The sequence below is a fragment of the Rosa chinensis genome, chromosome 5 (assembly GCF_002994745.2).
Source record: "Rosa chinensis cultivar Old Blush chromosome 5, RchiOBHm-V2, whole genome shotgun sequence".
NCBI lineage: Eukaryota > Viridiplantae > Streptophyta > Magnoliopsida > Rosales > Rosaceae > Rosa > Rosa chinensis.
In genome coordinates, this window is record NC_037092.1 from 3,268,695 (window position 1) to 3,286,687 (window position 17,993).

General features: G+C 37.5%; 4 protein-coding genes and 1 long non-coding RNA gene across 5 annotated transcripts; 2 read left to right on the forward strand and 3 right to left on the reverse strand.

Annotated features, from left to right (window-relative positions):
- Positions 1–2,067: 2,067 nt before the first annotated feature.
- Positions 2,068–3,435, forward strand: LOC112166069. Its single transcript, XR_002923112.2, has 3 exons — positions 2,068–2,662; positions 2,986–3,067; positions 3,349–3,435. It is a non-coding gene; the product is annotated as an uncharacterized LOC112166069 (long non-coding RNA).
- Positions 3,436–4,625: 1,190 nt separating this feature from the next.
- On the forward strand, positions 4,626–5,897 carry LOC112166063 (transcription factor BHLH089). The gene is made up of 5 exons (XM_024302822.2): positions 4,626–4,805; positions 4,922–4,977; positions 5,227–5,295; positions 5,393–5,470; positions 5,758–5,897. The coding sequence occupies exons 1-5, from the start codon at positions 4,694–4,696 to the stop codon at positions 5,872–5,874; spliced, it is 432 nt and encodes a 143-aa protein (XP_024158590.2). The 5' UTR covers positions 4,626–4,693; the 3' UTR covers positions 5,875–5,897.
- A 2,450-nt stretch (positions 5,898–8,347) lies between these two features.
- Positions 8,348–13,915, reverse strand: LOC112166052 (G-type lectin S-receptor-like serine/threonine-protein kinase At1g11410). The gene is made up of 9 exons (XM_024302811.2): positions 13,823–13,915; positions 13,163–13,616; positions 10,974–12,126; positions 10,536–10,664; positions 10,154–10,356; positions 9,767–9,977; positions 9,429–9,666; positions 8,956–9,109; positions 8,348–8,878 (listed from the first exon to the last, which is right to left on the reverse strand). The coding sequence occupies exons 2-9, from the start codon at positions 13,304–13,306 to the stop codon at positions 8,573–8,575; spliced, it is 2,538 nt and encodes an 845-aa protein (XP_024158579.2). The 5' UTR covers positions 13,307–13,616; positions 13,823–13,915; the 3' UTR covers positions 8,348–8,572.
- On the reverse strand, positions 13,907–16,600 carry LOC121053131 (putative G-type lectin S-receptor-like serine/threonine-protein kinase At1g61610). Its single transcript, XM_040519635.1, has 5 exons — positions 16,524–16,600; positions 16,133–16,423; positions 15,813–16,053; positions 14,625–15,587; positions 13,907–13,925 (listed from the first exon to the last, which is right to left on the reverse strand). Exons 1-4 carry the CDS (start codon positions 16,598–16,600, stop codon positions 15,378–15,380), a joined length of 819 nt encoding a protein of 272 aa, XP_040375569.1. The 3' UTR covers positions 13,907–13,925; positions 14,625–15,377.
- LOC112202910 (G-type lectin S-receptor-like serine/threonine-protein kinase At1g11410) lies at positions 15,819–17,957 on the reverse strand. The gene has a single exon (XM_024343965.2). The coding sequence runs from the start codon at positions 17,674–17,676 to the stop codon at positions 16,729–16,731; it is 948 nt and encodes a 315-aa protein (XP_024199733.1). The 5' UTR covers positions 17,677–17,957; the 3' UTR covers positions 15,819–16,728.
- Between the last annotated feature and the right edge of the window lie 36 nt (positions 17,958–17,993).

Consider the following 17,993-nt stretch of genomic DNA (forward strand, 5'->3'; position numbering starts at 1 on the left):
GCAAACATTTTAACTGTCGTCTGATTTAATCAGACGACAGCAAGAAATATTGTGTCGTCTGAGCTTTCGAATTAGACAACAGTTTTTTCTTGGCTCTTGTGCAATAGCATTTCAGACAATGGTTTATTTTTTTGATGTTGTCTGAATGAATTAATTCAGACAACAGTTATTATGTGATGTTGTCCAAGGTTCATTTATACAATGGTTGATTTTTGCTGTTGTCTGATTATTTTCAGTCACACAACTGTTATTAGGTGTCTGTTGTCTGATATCTTGTAAGTTAATGGCTACTGAAAGATGTTGTTTGATTTAAGTGGTTCAGACAATGGTTTTTAATTTGTCTGTTGTTACATGAGTTTCAGACAATGCACTTTATTTAATGTCGTCTGAGTTTTAGATTTTTTTTTTTGGATACAATGAATAGCTGACTTTAGTTAGGGTTTGACTTATACTTTTAACACTAATACTCTTTCAACTCGTTCCCTCTCCATTCCATCGAGCAAAACACCCAGTCCGCCTCCAGCTGAAAATCACTCTCTCTCACTGTCATCCCTCAGTCCCGCTCTCAGCCCAGCCCTCAGCCCGCTCTCAGACTACGAACCCTTCTCTCTCAGCCCCGTCCTCAGCCCGCTCTCAGACCACGAACCCGTCTCTCTCGATCAGCCCCACCCTCAGCCCGCTCTCAGACCACGAACCCGTCTCTACTAAGCAGTTTGAAGGCAGATCCTCTCAAACTTAACCTCCATCAACAACAGCTTCATGGTCTGGAACCCGCCGGAGTTCGTCAGGGATTGTATGGATGATGGGGAAACCATGAGAAAAGAGAAGAAACAGTAGTGTGAATCCTGAAATCCTGTTCGATATCATGTCCCAGTAGGTTGTTAAGAGATTTCAGGCAAATAGGCTTGAAGTGCGAAGTGTTAGATGTGTTTTTTTTTTGGGTTGCCCAAGCTCGATCTGCTCCGACTCATTCACCCTGCTCCCTCTGAACTTTAGGTACTCAACTTTGTTTGATTTTACTCTCTGGGTATTGCTGAATATCCATTTGTGTGATTAAAGTCTGAAGCTTTTGATAAACTTTAGAAGAAAGATTGAAACTTTGGTTGCTGTCATTCAAATTTTGCATATCTTTTAGTTATATGCTTAGCTTTTGATAAACCCATTTGATATATTAAAGAAAGAATGAAATTTTGGCTGCTGTATCATTAACATTTACATATCTGTTTTATAACAGTAGGTGTAATTAGTCTTTTTAGCCTATTGATGAAGTTGAGTCCATCTGAAGCAGAAGAGCTATCTTACCCCCACCCCACCCCTTTTTTTTTTTTTTTTTTTTTTTTTTTTTTTTCAGATTTTGCATATTTATTACGGACCTATTGATGAAGGTATTGTTTCCCAGATTTCTATGTTTTTTTCGTTTTTGTTGGGGTTTTTGTTTTCTCTTTTGATTCATGTTATTGACTCTGGGTTTCGGAAATTGGGAATTGAGTTTTATTGTGTTGAGTTTGATTAGCTTTTACGGTTAGGGTCACTGAATTGGGGTTTTTTTGGGTGATTGAATTTGATTCTGTAATTTCAGAGTTTTGATTCTGAGTTTGTTCTGTTTATGCTTAATTGAAGAGTTGGCTATCTGCCAAGGCCTTTAAGTATTGTAATAGCAATATAATTTTTTTTTCCAAATGTGGTTCAGTGGTGTGTTCAAATGGTAGAGGAAGAAGAGGAGTAATAGATATGAGTTTGGTTTGGAGAGTAGGGATTGCAGGTTCGGAAATTTGTGTTTTTTGGTGTTGTGTTCTTCTTCTTTTAGTTTTGTTTGTGCTGGGGTTAGAGATATAGGTATTTGAGTGGAATGATTTTATCAACTAGATAAATTAATCCTCTTTGCTCTGTTTATATGTTTGTGAAGTAAAATTGGTCGCAAGGAAATCCATATTTTCTGGTTGAAGTTGCCTTTTTTTATGATCTGTACTGGACTATGTATTGGAATTATTGTTAACTAAGGCAAATATATATTGTTTGTAGTAATTTCTGTAATTTTTGGTGATTTTTTTTTTCGTGAGAGGATTTGCTTAGTTTTGAACTTTGTATGTGGTAATATCTGGGGACTGGGATCTCTTTCATTGCATGTTATGGGGTCTTGGTTTGAATTGAAATTCGTTTTTCGTTTAAGTTTTTGTTGTTGAGTGCCATTAAGGCTTCTGTAATTCCAACTGGTTGTTTTCGAGTTTGGAAATTTACCCAAAGACATTTTGAAGTTTGGGGCATAGAGCATAATCACTCTACCTCTCTAAGAAAAAAAAAATTCTTTCAAGTTCGAAAGGTTAAGCATCATGTTTTTTTTTTAACTCAATCTTATTTGGTGGTACATTCAAGTGGTATGGTGCTTGTTCAAGTGGTACATTCATTGAGCTGGAATAATCCCCTAGTGTCTGCAGTAATAGGTCATATGATTGTAATTAAATCAATAATTTTGCTTCAATAATGAACTAATGCACGAATCCCTGTTTTGCATTAATCGGTAAGCATTCTTGTACTGTGTGTGTATGGATGGGGCAGCTTTCGCATAAGAGGAAGGTGACAGTTCAGGAGTTCAAAGGGAAACCATTGGTGTCGTTGAGGGAGTTTTTTACTAAAGAAGGCAAGGAGCTCCCTACTTCTAAAGGTATACCCTACTTGATTTTTCTATTATAGCAGATTATATGCTATGTAATAGTGTTCATATATGTGTCTAAAAGTAAGTTGGCTACAAACTTAATTTGACATTGGATGAATTGAAATGGGGATGAAGTTGGTCCATATGGAATTCGATAACATGTGTTCCAGAATGTATGCAGGGTTTGACTCCTATAATGTGTTTGAGAAAATCTAAAAATGGAATACTGTTTTTGGTGGTACTATACTAGTATCTAATATAATAGTTGTAATCTCAACTTTCCCTACTCTTTACCTTACCTAATATTCTTTTTGTTCTCCTAACATTTGCAGGTGGAGTATTATTTCAGTGATCTGAACTTAGCTACTACTGATCATCTTATGAGGTTCATAAACAAAGACCCTGAAGGATTTGGTAATTACTAATCTGTTTGTATTGTTTCTTTCCTTTGAGAACTGTTATGGTTTTAAATGTGTGTGAGAGAGTTAGATTCAGTGTTTGTGGGCTCTGTAATATACTTAATATGATGCTTAAGTGTCAAGTTAAAGGGCAAGATTTGTCCCTGCAAAAATACCTAATTTGTTTGTGGTGCTGCAAACCAGTTTTATATGCAAGGGTGTATATTGATTTTGCATTGGAATTCAGTGGGTTGAGTTTTCATCACTATTAACTGTTTATTATTCATTCTGATATAGTGCCAATATCTGTTGTTGCATCTTTCAAGAAGATTAAGGCCCTAGTAAGTAGTCATTCCTAGCTTGCAACTGTATTGCGGAACTACTCAAAGCTTGTGAGTTCACTTATTTGTGCTCTGGCTTCATATTATGTTGTTGTACATAAAGGCTCTTAACTCAAATTCTTTATTCGGTGATCACAGATTCTCAATCTGTTTCATGGATCCTAATAAGTGCATGTTCTTTGACAGTGTGAAGACAATTCGTACTTGCCAGCTGCAAACCTCAAATAGTAATTCTTCCTTAGCATCCAGATCAGCAAAAGCAGATGGCATGCATTTCAGTAACAATGGAATACTGAAAATGGAATACTGTTTTTGGTGGTACTATACTAGTATAGTTCCTACAATGAATACTGTTTTTGTCAAGCTAAAATCTTGTATGTCTTTTGCAAATGCTTTAAGCCATACTGTTACTTTTGTGTAATTGCATTTACTTAATCCGGACAGATTGCCCACCTCAAATTTATATTCCAGTTTTCCACACCATAGAGTTAAAGACCACGAGTTTTACTGAGAGGTATGTTTGATTTATACTTTTGATTTTCTTTCTGGTGTTGATGAAGGTTATACATGTCGGTTTCGTGGTCGTAGTGGAGGACTAGACCTCACATTAATAGTTTTTTTACTTTATTCTCTAGCCAAGTCCAAACTAAACTATTTGATTTGTGCAGAACAAGAACTTTGAATTGATAAAAATAAAAATAAAATTAAAAAATCTATATCAGTATGTGTAGATATGCATTTTAATTGGCTTTTAGTCTTTCTGGAATTGCTTCTGCAAACCTGAGATAGTTGGGAGTATAAGCCCAACTATCTCAGGTTTGCAATTGTCGATCACTTCATATTATGGAATTGATATACAGTAAATCAAGAAGCTGCATAAACTATCTGTTAGCTAGAACTTGGACCACTATATTTGAAATTTAGTTTCCAATGAAATGAGATCAGTTTGAAAGAACTTTAATGAAGTTCAACATGAGATCACATTATACGCCTTAAATGGGAATGCAATCAAATACAGCCTGCCTTTGTGCGCCGTAAATACCCTTTTACGGCACACATTGTGGGCCGTAAAAGACTCTTTTTGGTGTAGTGTGAGTGGTAGTTAATATGGGTTGGAGTACTTGACTTATGGGTCTTTGTTATTCAGGGAAATGCTTCCTCTGGCATGGGTGTTGCTGAGGACTGCTGCAATACATTCTTGGAACTGCAGAGAAAGAAGGCCTTTCGCTATGTGATTTTTAAGATTGATGAGAAGAAGAAAGAGGTTGTGGTAGAAAAGACTGGAGGCCCAGCTGAAAGTTATGATGATTTCACTGGTTCATTGCCTGAAAATGATTGCCGATATGCAATCTATGACTTTGATTTTGTCACTTCAGAGAATTGCCAGAAGAGCAAGATCTTCTTCATTGCATGGTTTGTTTCTTTTGGTTATTATGTTTGACTGAAGTGATGGTGTGTTTGACTGAATTTTTCTCTTGGGCACTATGTTTTATTGAAGATAATGGCATGCTTTGACTTTTTATTATCAGAAAAGATCAGCCAGAGGATGAAAATTCTTCAGGATTTGGTTCCTGGATGTAATAAGGTATTTATGTACATTACCTCTACTTGGTTTTAGGTCAGTCAAATTACTTAGCACATGTAGGTAGTATTTCCTATAGAATGAAGTATAGGGAATTGAAGATGAATTTGGTATCTTTGGTACTACTTCTGATTACTAGACAACTCTAAAAACATCTCAGTAAATTATCTAGGGCTCTGTATTCTGAGTTTAATTTTGTTTCACTTAGTATGTTTCCTTACATATCCTGGTGTACTTTTTTTTTCTGAGAAGGTTATTGGGAAAGCACTTGTTGTTGATGAGATTATTAATTACATCCAGTCACTGCAGCGCCAAGTCGAGGTATCTATCCCCATCAGGCTCTGTCTATTGCTAACTGGTACATGGTTTTGCTTTAAACTGTTAAACCTGAATCTCTCTGTTAATTTGGATTCTTTAGTTCCTTTCGTTGAACCTTGAAGCAGTCAATTCAAGGGTGAACATGAATCCCGCCATTGAAGTGTTTCCTTCAAAAGATGTAAGTCTACTGCACCTTAATACTTACATAGAGGCCACTGACTTGTGAAGTTTGAAACCATTTTCTGTCTGGAAATCTAGATCATCACCATGTTGGTTCGCACTATAATTCTCAAAAATGCTTTCCTTTCTATTAACACCTTGGCATTTACCCATCTCTATATCCTCGAACCTTCTAGTCTTATTTGGTGGACGTGACATGTTGAGTAATCTTGTTATTGTGAATATTTTTACGTTCTATATGCTGTAAAATTTTCTTACCTTAAAGGTGTTTTTCCTGGTGCACAGCAATTTGATGCAGCTGCGTTGTTATTTGGACCACACACACCAAGGGAGTATGTGCAGGGCTCGCAAGCCGAATGGCTGCATATGCAGGTTGGTGGTAGCTTTGAAATGACAACATAAACTCGGAATATAAACTCTTCAAGTCCCAATTGGTTCGGAATGTGCTTAATTAGTTTTGCATCTGGTGTAATAGAAATCTATTTTCTGAATGTACTAATGTAGTGTGAACCTGGTAGTATATCATATTAGCAGTTACAAGACGGCTGCCAGTGGATTCTCTACTAAGCTCACTCAACAGCGAAAGTAAAGGTTGTTGTTGATGCGAAAGTAAAGGTTGTTGTTGATGCAACTTCTGCATTTTACTAAATTGTGTTCTTAAAGACTTGGTTGGTTTCAACATTTTACTAAATTTTGTTAGAAAACTAGTTCAGTTGATGTAATGACTTTGTTGGATATATGGATGAATGTATTGGATTTTAACATAAATGAATGTGTTTTGGATGTGATGTCATTTTGAATGTCTATCATACCGTTCCATCCAGCTAAAAACTATTGTCCAATAATTGATCATCACAAAATGCCTAACAAAAACTGTTGTATGAGCCGTCTAACTATAATACGATAAGGACTAAAAGAATGAGAAAGTCATTGTCCAGCAAAACAACAAACAACCGTTTTTTGGAGAAATCTATAGTATCAGTAATGGATGGACAATGGGATTTGCAAGTACATATTGTCTGATTAAGCCTTCAGACAACAGCAAGCATATAAGCCCCTGTTGTCTGGCACAACATTCAGACAACAGTAAGTATATAAGCCGCTGTTGTTTTTCTTGGTGTTCAGACAACAGACAGCATAGTAGTCGTTGTTGTAGTAAACTTTATCAGACGACAGTTTTTTGGTATTGTCTGATCCATGTATCAGACGGCATTGAGATAAACAACAGCAAAGTCTATAAGATTGAAAAATTGGTGTAGTATATATAACAGGAAATTTGAAACAACAACTGACGTGGTTGGCCGAGACAAGAACAACTCCGTCTATAGATGACAAGCCCTCCTTTCCATATAGGGGTACTTCGGTCCTTTCCATAGATGACAAGCCCTCCTTTAATTTCCATGTAGTGCTAGGAGTCCAGAGGTATCATTGACAGGTTTGTTTCGAATTGCAACCCACACAACTGTTTGGTTGGGAATATTGTTATACCAGACTCCGACATAACGCTTGGTGGAATTTCCTGGGCTGAAAAATCCAAGTGCAAAGATTTTTCGGCTCGAGACAAGAACAACTCCGTCTCTAATGGGCTTGTTTGGAGCAATGGTGTCAGAGGAAATGGAACAGGAGAGAAGAAGGAAGATAAGCAATATGCTGATATACCAATCAGCAGAATTCATGGTTTAATGTGATTGATTGCTCATAAGTGGAAAAAAGGAAAGAGAATTATAAGGTTGGTAGTCTTTCTTGGTCAGGTGACTCATGTCTTTCATATATATGCTGATTAATTTTTACAGACTAGGTCAAACTGTGACATAAAAAGCGCCATGCATGAGCAGATATATTGTAGCGAAGTGTACGTGAATGAGGCCAATGGCCCAGGGCCTGAATAAACGAGAGGCACACTGCTTGGTCTTTACCCCGAGGACAAAATTCTCCAAATTATTGGAAAGCCATCATCCCCGATATACTATAGTAAAAGTATTGTCTGGAGAATGTATATGCTTCATCTTTGAACGAGTCCCTAGTTTGACCTAATCTGTAAAATTAGCATATATATGAAAGACATGAGTCACCTGACCAAGAAAGACTACCAATTAACCTTATAATTAATTCCCTTTCCTTTCTTCCACTTATGAGCAATCAATCACATTAGACCATGAATTCTGCTGAGTGGAATATCAGCATATATATTGGTTATCTTCCTTCTTCTTCACTGTTCCATTTCCTCTGACACCATTTCTCTTAACAAGCCCATTAGTATATAGTAAATTTCAATATGCTTGTTTCTTGGATTGAGAGGTTTTGGACACCTCCTTTGTAATCTTTTTTTTCCTTTAATCTCATAGAGTGATAGAGAGGACCAGCATTAATTTGAAAGCATTCTTATATATGTCTATCGAGTCCCTTAGCCAAGTTACACATCCATTTTCTTCGTTGCTCTCCTCAACGATCGAATATGCCATGCAAGAACAGTTTCTCAAGCACTAGCTCTTGCTCGCATGCTTTCAAGTTCAAGTTCATATTCAAACCTGCCCTAGACCAGTCTGGTACATTTCCAAGTTCCACCTTCACAAATCCTTTGCCATTTCCGCATGGCCAGTTCATGAGGAAGATGACTGTGACTACATATTTGACATTTCAAGAACAGAATTAAATATATTGAAACAGTAGTTCAACCCTTTTGACGTTGAAAACAGTTCATCGATCATTCGATATATTAATCAACACACAGCAGCATGAAGTCTACGCCAATAATTCGAAACAAGCAAAATTTTTAACATATATAGGTTACTTGAGTCGGTCGTTTGAATTTGGAAATGTTTTAAAATGCCAAGAAAGGATCTTGAAATGGAAATGGATGATGGGAGGTGAACCTCAAATGTATTACTATTCACGATAACATTACTATTTGTTACTATTCATTATTGTTTTTAGTTGTACATAAAAGAATTACAAAACATGCAGCTACGACATTTTCAGGGTTATATCACAACTTATCAGTCAGAAACCTGAAGCATCAAAAGGCAGAGTAGGTGTAAAATCGATATTCTCTGGCTAAAGTATCAACATTCATCCTTTAAGATAGATCGCAGGCTCTTATCTAGCGAGCTTCTACCATAGTACATGTCACATCATTTACAGAATTAGCTCCATCTTGGGTTGATGAGTCTCCAGTACTAGTGGCACTTCTCTGCAATAGAAATGCAGGTTGTCTAGGTGAAGGAAGTGTTGCATCATTACCTAACATGTTAAGAACTGCCGACATGGTTGGCCGGTCAATTGCATACTCTTGCACACACAAGAGAGCAATTTGGATACATCTCAGAACTTCATTCGTGGGGTATGATTCACCCAGAGATGAATCAACGACTTCCAAGGCATTACTTTCTCGCCACAAGTTCCAAACCTATGAAAAATTTACGTCATCAAGTTAGCACGGGTATTACGGGATAAAGTTGTTTCCAAAGAGCATTGTAAACTCACATGTTCGACCAAATTTGAGTCGGGAGATTCCTCTTGGTAATAAACTCTGTTCTTTCTGCCTGTAATGATTTCTAGTAGTAAAACCCCAAAACTATACACATCTGATTTTACTGAAAACCGTCCTCCCATTGCATATTCTGGTGACATATAACCACTACACAAGGAAATTGAATAAGTAAGTGATTATTTTACGTAAATAGATCAACATAGCATATATATATATATATATATATATATATATATATATATATATAAGAACGAAATAGGGGAGTGAAATTCACACCTTTTATTTTACAATCCACACTCATTTTTGTTTGTTTATTACAATTCTTATAAAAAAACAAAATTTAAGTTACTAAAAAAGTAAAAAGAAAAGAGTGTGGATTTCACTCTCCATAAAATAACATGAAGTACTACTCTGAATAATAATGTTGTGTCTATCTTCTATTCTGAAGGAAATCAGTATTACTCACTATGTTCCAACCACCCGATTTGTATTTGCTTCATTTTGATCTCCCCTAAATATTCTAGCCATACCAAAATCTGCAATTTTGGGATTCATAGAAGCGTCTAGTAGAACATTGCTGGCCTTTAGATCTCTATGGATGATTCTTAATCTTGAATCTTGATGAAGATACAAGATCCCTCTAACAATTCCACAAATTATCTCAAAGCGTCTGGTCCAATCTAAATAAACTCTGTTGGATTCATCTGGAAGGAAAAAAAAAAAAGCAAGACATTCAAAAATTAAAAACAATTCTAGTTTCCCTATCAAGTTACGGTTAATGGTGCAAAAGCAATATTGACTTACTAAAAATGAAGAAGTCTAAACTTTTGTTTGGCAAGTATTCATAGATTATCATCTTCTCTTCATCTTGAACACAACAACCTAAAATCCTGACAAGGTTCCTGTGTTGGAGTTTTGAAATCAACACAACTTCATTCTTGAATTCTTCAGTTCCTTGACCTGAATTCTGCGATAGTCTTTTGACTGCTATTTCCTTTCCATTAGAAAGCACACCCTGAAGTTATAATATCCAAATTCAACTTATACTGCAGCCTTTCCCTGAGTAACTTATGAATGCAGAAAATATGTAATAGATAGGGCCAACTTGAAAATATGCATAAAATAGGAATCCAATTCACTTGAAAATTAATGTACTAAGCACATTCAGAAAAGTCTATTGAGGAAAACTACCTTATAGACAGAGCCAAAACCACCTGTTCCAAGCTTGTTTTCAATAGAGAAATTATTTGTTGCTGTTGCTACGGTTGTTAGATCAAAGAATGGTAGATCTGGGTTAATCCTAGTTTCATCAGCATCTGTTCTACCGCTAGATTGCCCCAAGTACGTTGACCCTGTACTATGTCCAAATAGATATTCATTTTGTCTCCTTTTACCTGCCATCAAACACAGAATAAATTCTTTTAGTCTACTCTTGTCATTGACAATGATCAGAACAAACTGAATCACACAGAGTGAGAGAAGTTAATTGGTGTGTGTGATTTGAGCATGGAATAAAAAAGGTGAAAAATGAAGTTGAATCAAGAATCAAAATAGTGGAAGACAATTAATTTACCTTTTCTCTTCCTCCTTAGTAACCAAACCAAAAGAGAAAACACAAGAAAGAGCACTAGAACAGATGTTAGTGAAACTGCTACTTTCTGCTTCTTGCTAATAGAATCATCCGACTTCTTCACATATTGAGCTATTAAGAAAGAAAAAGAATTCTATGAACTATACAGCTTAGGAAACAATTAAGTTTTGATAATTGCAACAAAATTTCAACAGACTATAAAAAATGAGTGCACATTATGATATATAATTTGGCTTTTTCCTAAAGGAAAGACTGTATGAGCTAAAAATGCATCATCACATTTCAATCTACCTAGGAGTCATATGAATTCTAACTTTCTGAGTATCCCTAATATAGTCCCAACTCCAGGGGTCTAGACATTTTTAAAACTCTGAGCAGTAGAAGAGGGATATGATCAATACAGTATTATATATTACGCACCTAAAACAATTGCATCGACTCTTGCATATAATACTTGACCAGCATCAGGAAGCGTTCTTATGTCCATCAAATCCCCTTGCCAAGTCACACATCCGCTGCCCTCATCGGAACTCGAGTATGCCGTGCAAGAACAATTTCTCAAGCACACTTGCTCACATTCCTTCAAATTCAAGTTCATGTCGAAAGATGCCTTCGACAAGTCTGGTATTTTTACACGCTCAACCTTTACAAATCCTTCCCCATTTCCACACATTGACACTCCTTCTCTCCTTAAGCACCCACCTGATCCATCTCTCAAGTACCAATCAGTTGGTGACTTTGGTTCATAACCGGGTAAGCAATTGCAATCGATGGCTTTCACATTGTATGGGTTGCAGTTGCCATTTGGGCCGCACTGTCCATAAATATCACAACGCTCTATCGGAGCAGACCAGTACATGTTCCATTCATGTACTCGGTCGTTCCATGAAGACCGTTCTAAGGTTCCTGATTCAGCTAGCATAGTCCTTGATAAAGCTGAATCATTGGCCGGAACATACATTATGGAAACCTCATCTTGATTGTTGATGTAACTCACCGTACCCTTCCATCTCTGCCCGGCCCAAAATCCGATTAGAGTCCGCCACCGGGGAGCTCCACCTTGGTGCAAAACTAGCTGTGGGAACCCACTTGGGCTAATCCCAAAAGAGCAGGTGCCGGTTCCTGGGTCATCTTGGGACTTCCAAGTTGTTAGCAACCAGTTCATCCCGGACCGCCGGTTGAATCCAAGTTTCATATATGGAAGGAGAGTATTTGAGGGGTAATCGAAACCTTGCCATATTACCTTTTGGCTCTCATTCTCAAGCAAAACAAGATTTCCTGTATCAAAAAGCTTGGCAATAGAATTGTTTGGTGAAGAAAGAGTAACACTAGCGGACCAAAGAGGCTTACTTTGGTTCTTTCCGTAGATGACAAGACCTCCATTTCCTTGGACTGCTAGGAGTCCAGAGGTATCATTGACTGGATTGTCTCTGTTTGCAACCCAGACAATGGTTCGGTTTGGAACATTGTTATACCAAACTCCAACATAACGCTTGCGAGAATTTCCTGGGCTAAAGAAGCCAAGTGCAAACTTTTTTCCGGTAGAGATGAGAATGTCGCCGTCTCTAATGGGCTGATTTGGAGTAACGGCATCAGAGGCAATGCAACAGGGAGGAGGGAGAAGAAGAAAGATGATTAATATGCTGATATCAGTAGGATTCATTGTTTATTTTCTCAGAATGGGTTGGCTAGTTCATGAGGAATGTGACTATATGGCTGTGTGACAAATTTGACATTTCAAACGCACGATATTTGAGAACCAGTTGTCAACCTTTGGACTCTTAAAGCACTGCCGTGTGCCCGTGTCTCAATTGGTTGTCCACATGGAAACAATATAGAGTTGTTTGAACATAGAATATCAAAGCATCTCCAATGGCTTATTCTTTTGGTATGAGTCAAATTTAAATTTGACATATGACATGGCAAATTTGATATAACAACATTTTGACATCCCTTAACTCCAATGGCTATGTCAAATTTGAATATTACTTTAATATATAAAATTCTATTTATGTTGTTTTTCCTTTTTTGTTTTTTAATCTTATAAATGAAAAATCATACAATGAATGGTGCAATTGAGAGATGCAATTGAGATTATGAGACATTTGAGATATGGGAATACATAGCAGGAAACATAAACCCTGTTTAAACATAAACATCAACATCAAGTACACCCCTGGAAACCAACGAACTGATCCAAACAAAAAAATCTAGAAGGCTTTCATGACCACCTCCATTCTGCAATGCTGCATATTACAAGACCAAGTAGTGTTCAAAAACAATCGGAGGAATATTGCAGCATAAACTTCATATATCACATTGCAAAATTTTCATCTGAAAGCCAAGAGAGATTCTTTTGAGATTACATGCAAAACACCATTGAAGGTTTTAATTGATCAACCAAAAATATAAAAACTCCAAAATCTCAATTGCAGACGGAGAGCCACACAATAATCTCAACAACCAAACAAGACGCTGCGATACAAAAGAAGAACAGAAATTTAGTTTTAGATTGAAAAAGAAATCGGAAAACTCTATGATGGCACAGTCAAAAGGTAAAGTTACAAATGGAGAACCAGAATTCGATCAAAACAGCCAGAAATGTTTACCTTGGTCGATGACACCTCACACTTTGGAGCCTCACTCTCAACGTACGCCATCATCTCCTCCTCCAAATTCTCAGGATCATCATTATCCTCCTCGTCATCGTAATAGCCTTCGTCCTCGCTTCTCACATAATAGTCGTCCTCCATTGTTGAAAACCAAACCAAAATTGCTGCAGAGAAACCAAGACTCTGATGAGGGAGAAAAGAGAGATAAAAAATTTTCCGGGGGAAAAAAGAAAGCTTCTAGGGAAGCAAAACCCCTAGAGAGAATGAGTCTTTTTTCCCCTTTCCCTTCTTCTCTTTGTTGCTCTTCTTCTTATTCTTCTCTTGTGTGGAATTAAACGAATCGGAAGGAGCCATTGTGGGGGGTTTATATAGTGATCGGGTCCGATTGAAACTCTCCTTCTTTATGATCACCCGAGTCATCTGCAATCTTGTGCTTACTACATGCTAACAGCTAATTTATGATCATGAGCCAATTAAAAGTCAAAACCAATCAAGATGCCACTGAAGAAATAAATACCAGATCTATTGATACAAACTGAAGAAATAAACAGAGACAAACTGCAACTAGATGCCACTGGATACCACAGGCCTTGTTTTGTTCTGCTAATTGCCTTAAACAACAACATAAATAATGATCACCATGTTCCATATACTTACTGATATACAAGTCTTTAGGCTATAGCAACTCTGTTCTCATCTACGAGCAAAAGTCTTCATTCGCAGCATCTGAAGATGAATATGAGCATCTTTGATCCATGTTCTGGTTATTCAAGAAGAGACGTGAGATTTGAAGACATGCAAAGTGTTTGAGTTTCTGGGTGAGATGAAGGAAGAAAGATGGTGAAAAGGGAAAGAGAGACGCACTGAGAGAAAGTGATCGAGAAACAATAAAAAAATAAATGACAGAAAGGGAAGAGGCTGTCAAATTTGACAGAGGAGAGAGTTAGGTCAAATCCACGTGGAAAAAACAGGCCGGTTGGAGAAGGGTTTGGGCTGTCAAAAATTTCCGTTGGGCTTCCACATGGCATTTGACCTCTCCATTGGAGATGGTCTAACATCGCTAGAAGCATCATAGAAATTGAACCTCCACACACTTTCAATTTTGAACTTGCAAGTTTTTGAGGGCGCGAATTGGTGTGTATAGGGAATTCCGCTTAGTGGTTATGTTTTTAGAAGTCGAAATTACAAATAAAATGAATGTATCATGTTAAACAGTGATAAATTTGGTTCATGGCTTACCTTAAAGTTTTGGGTTTTAACATAAAAGACTTTAATACAATTGGATAACAGCCACTTATTTATCAGTTATATTTTCTTTTGTTACTATTTTAATGTGAAATTTTTCCTCTCCAACGTACCCATTTCCTTTGCTAAATATTTTTCAAGTTATACATGCTATTTTTATAGTGAATACATAAAAATTAGAGAAGAGAAAAAACAAGATAAAGTGAATACGTACCTATTAACCCGTACATACAAATCTAGACCGGCATCTAGAACCGTTCTTATGTCGATCAATTCCCCGTACCACTATATCTCAGCCCGGTCCGAGATCAGACTCCGGTCCGCCACGAAAGAGGGGTGCTTTGGTCCTTTCCGGATATCACAAGGCCTCAATTCCATGAATGGATAGAATTCCAGAGCTATCATGAACTGGGTTGTCTCTGTTTGCGACCCAGACGATGGTTTGGGTGGGCACATTGTTGTACCAAACTCCAAGTTTAAATCTTTCTCCGGCGGAGACAAAACGTCGCCGTCTCTGATGCGGTGGTTCAGAGCAATGGTGTCGGAGGATGTGCCACTGTGGAATTGGAGGAGAAGAAAGATGAGCAATCTGATGGAGTTCATGAGGTTGCAGAGTCCAATGCTCATTGGGGAAGTACTATGTATGATTCTATACGACACATTTGACATTTGAAATACACATGTTAAACCACCTCACTAATCTTATTCAGTTGACTCTATACTGGTTTCCATAATAATACTGCAGTAAAGTAATTAACACTAGGTTACTAAGCAGAAAATTCCGTTAGATTTTTTGTTTCGGAAACATGTGTAAAGAGGAAATCTTGATACTTGAATAAATGTGTGAGAAAAGACAAATTGAGGTCTCAGTAATCACCACAATGCAGACATGTGTGAGAAAGTTTTGAGGATACAATTCACAAGCTGCGCCTTTAGCGTGCTTGAAGCATAGTTATAGTTACATTATTTACGGAATAAAGTCCAAGCTTTTTTTTGGCAGGTACTCATAGATCAGCATCTTCTCTTCTGAGTTGATGCAGCAACCATAAAGCCTCACCAGGTTCCTGTGCTGAAGGTTTGCTATCACCATAACCTCATTTTTAAATTGTTCTAAACCTTGTCCAGAATCCATTGATAACCTTTTCACAGCAACCTCTTGTCCATTAGCTAGGAGTCCCTGCCATTATATTCCTGACTTCAGTTCAATAGTTGAGATTATAACGGAACTAGAATTTCAATGTGTCATGTAATGGGTAGGAGGGCTTATTTGCAACTTTACGTCTCTGTCCTTGCTTGACAAGTGCTTAGTCCTGTAAATTAATAGTAGTAATGCAAATAACTGATTGAATTGATTGGTGTTTAATTAGGAGTGCGCTTATTCTTTACAGGGATATGTAGCTACCTTATAGACTGAGCCAAAACCACCTTCGCCGAGCTTGTTAGCAATGGAAAAGTTGTCTGTGGCAACAACTATGCTGTTTACGTCAAAAAATGCCAGGTCTTGGTTCATTTCCCCATCATGCGAGGTCAGTGGAATTTTACTGTCATCATGCTTCATTTGCCTCAGAGATCCTTTAAAACATAGATTGAAGTAGCATGTTTTGTGCCAGTAACCATTTTTGGCTTCCCTTTTACACACTATGCTTCATAGATTATCAAAGAAGTCAATAATTATTATGATCTGAAATAAAATATATATCTTGATCAAGAAGTTTTGCTTACTTTTTGTCTTCCTCCTTGAACACCAACGTGCAGAAAATATAATGAATATCATTGCAATAGTTGGCAATACCAAAATCAACAACATCCCCTTTTTGGCAAGGAACCTCTTTGACTTCTTTGCATATCTTGCTAAAGAGTGGGAAAACAGGGAAAATATACTTGGATATTGTCAATGCACGATAAATAAAACATATGGAATGATAGATGAAGAAATTCTTACAGAATAAAGTACCTGCCACTATTGCATCAGCACGTATGTAAAAAGTCTTGTCCTTGTCATTCAATATACTGCTTAGTATCCATTAAATCTCCATACCAGGTCATACATCCACTTCTTCCATTCCTGATATCTGCACTGGCATATGCCAGGCAAGAGCAGTTACTCAAACACTTCTGCTCACATGCTTCCATACTCATATTCTTGTCCAATTCGACTGTGGAAGTATCTGGAACATTCACATTGTCCATCCTTACAAACCCCTCACCGTTCCTACACATGGATGGAGCCCCCTGTTGCCTCTTGCACCCACCTGACCCTTCTCTTAATTTCCAATCCTGTGGGAAGTTGGGTTCGTATCCAGGAAAGCATGCACATTTCATCCAGTTTTAGCCGTGTGTGTATTGCAAACTCCAAATGGACCACATGTACCATACTTGTCACAGACATCCGTTGGTGCTGACCAAACGACAACCCACCCCTGCTGCTTCCCCTGCCATGCTAGCTGTTTAACTGATGCGGATGTATCAGACTCAGATATCACTATTATTGAGAAAACCGAATGGTCAAGAACAGCCCATGGCGTCGTAATCTCATCTTCATTCTTCACAAGAATTATGTCAAATGTATCACTGCTGCTTCGCCTGCTTATCTTAGGTGACTCACTCACAAAAACCGCATCGGGTTCACTTAACCGCCACCACTTAGCATGATTGTTGTACAATATTATCTGAGGGGATCCATATGGTTCTGTCGTAAATGAGCAATTCCCCGTTCCAGGGTCATTGTTTGAGTTCCACGATGTGAGATACAGGTTCTTACCATGGTCCATCCCAATTTTCATATTTGGAAGAAGAACATGTGTGGGATGATCAAAGCTCTGCCATAAGACACTGTTGTGGTTGGTGTCTTGATTAACCAAAACTAGATTTCCTGTATCCAGGAGTTGCGCCATGGTATTAGTGGTACTTGTTGGTGAGACAGAAACATTTGATGACCACAGCGGGAGGCCTTGCCTATTACTATGCAATAGAACGAGATTTCCATCAGTACTAATTGTGAGAATTCCTAAGGTATCATTGACAGGATCGTCTCTGTTAGCTACCCACACAGCCATGTCTTCTGAGAAATTGTACCAAATTCCAACACAGCGTTTTCTGGATGTGCCAGGGCTGAAGAATCCAAGCACAAAGGTCTCGTCGTGGGAGAGCAACAAGTCACCGTGTCTGATTGATTGGTCAAAAGTGATGTTCGTGGTAGAAGAATTGCACAACTGGAGAAGAAGAAACTGAAGTAATGCATTCAGTAAACCTTTTCCAGAGTGCATTGTTGCAGAACAAGGTTGTGAAAGGAGTGTTTCTTCTACCTTTTTGTTTATTTCTCTTCATATTTGAAGGTTGTGAAAGGAGAGTTTCTTCTACCTTTTTGTTTCTTTCTCATTTTTTATTTGAAGATAAAGTTAGCGCTAGATCATAAAAATCCTGCCAAAGTTGAATTCGATTTGGAAGAAAATGAGAGCCTTGATAAACTAATGGGACCTTTTTGTCATTTCAGATTATAAAAGTGACGAAGAATTTGATGAAACTTATGTGGTGGTTAAACGTGATATTCATGTTAGGCATGATGAAATTTATATCTTTTAAT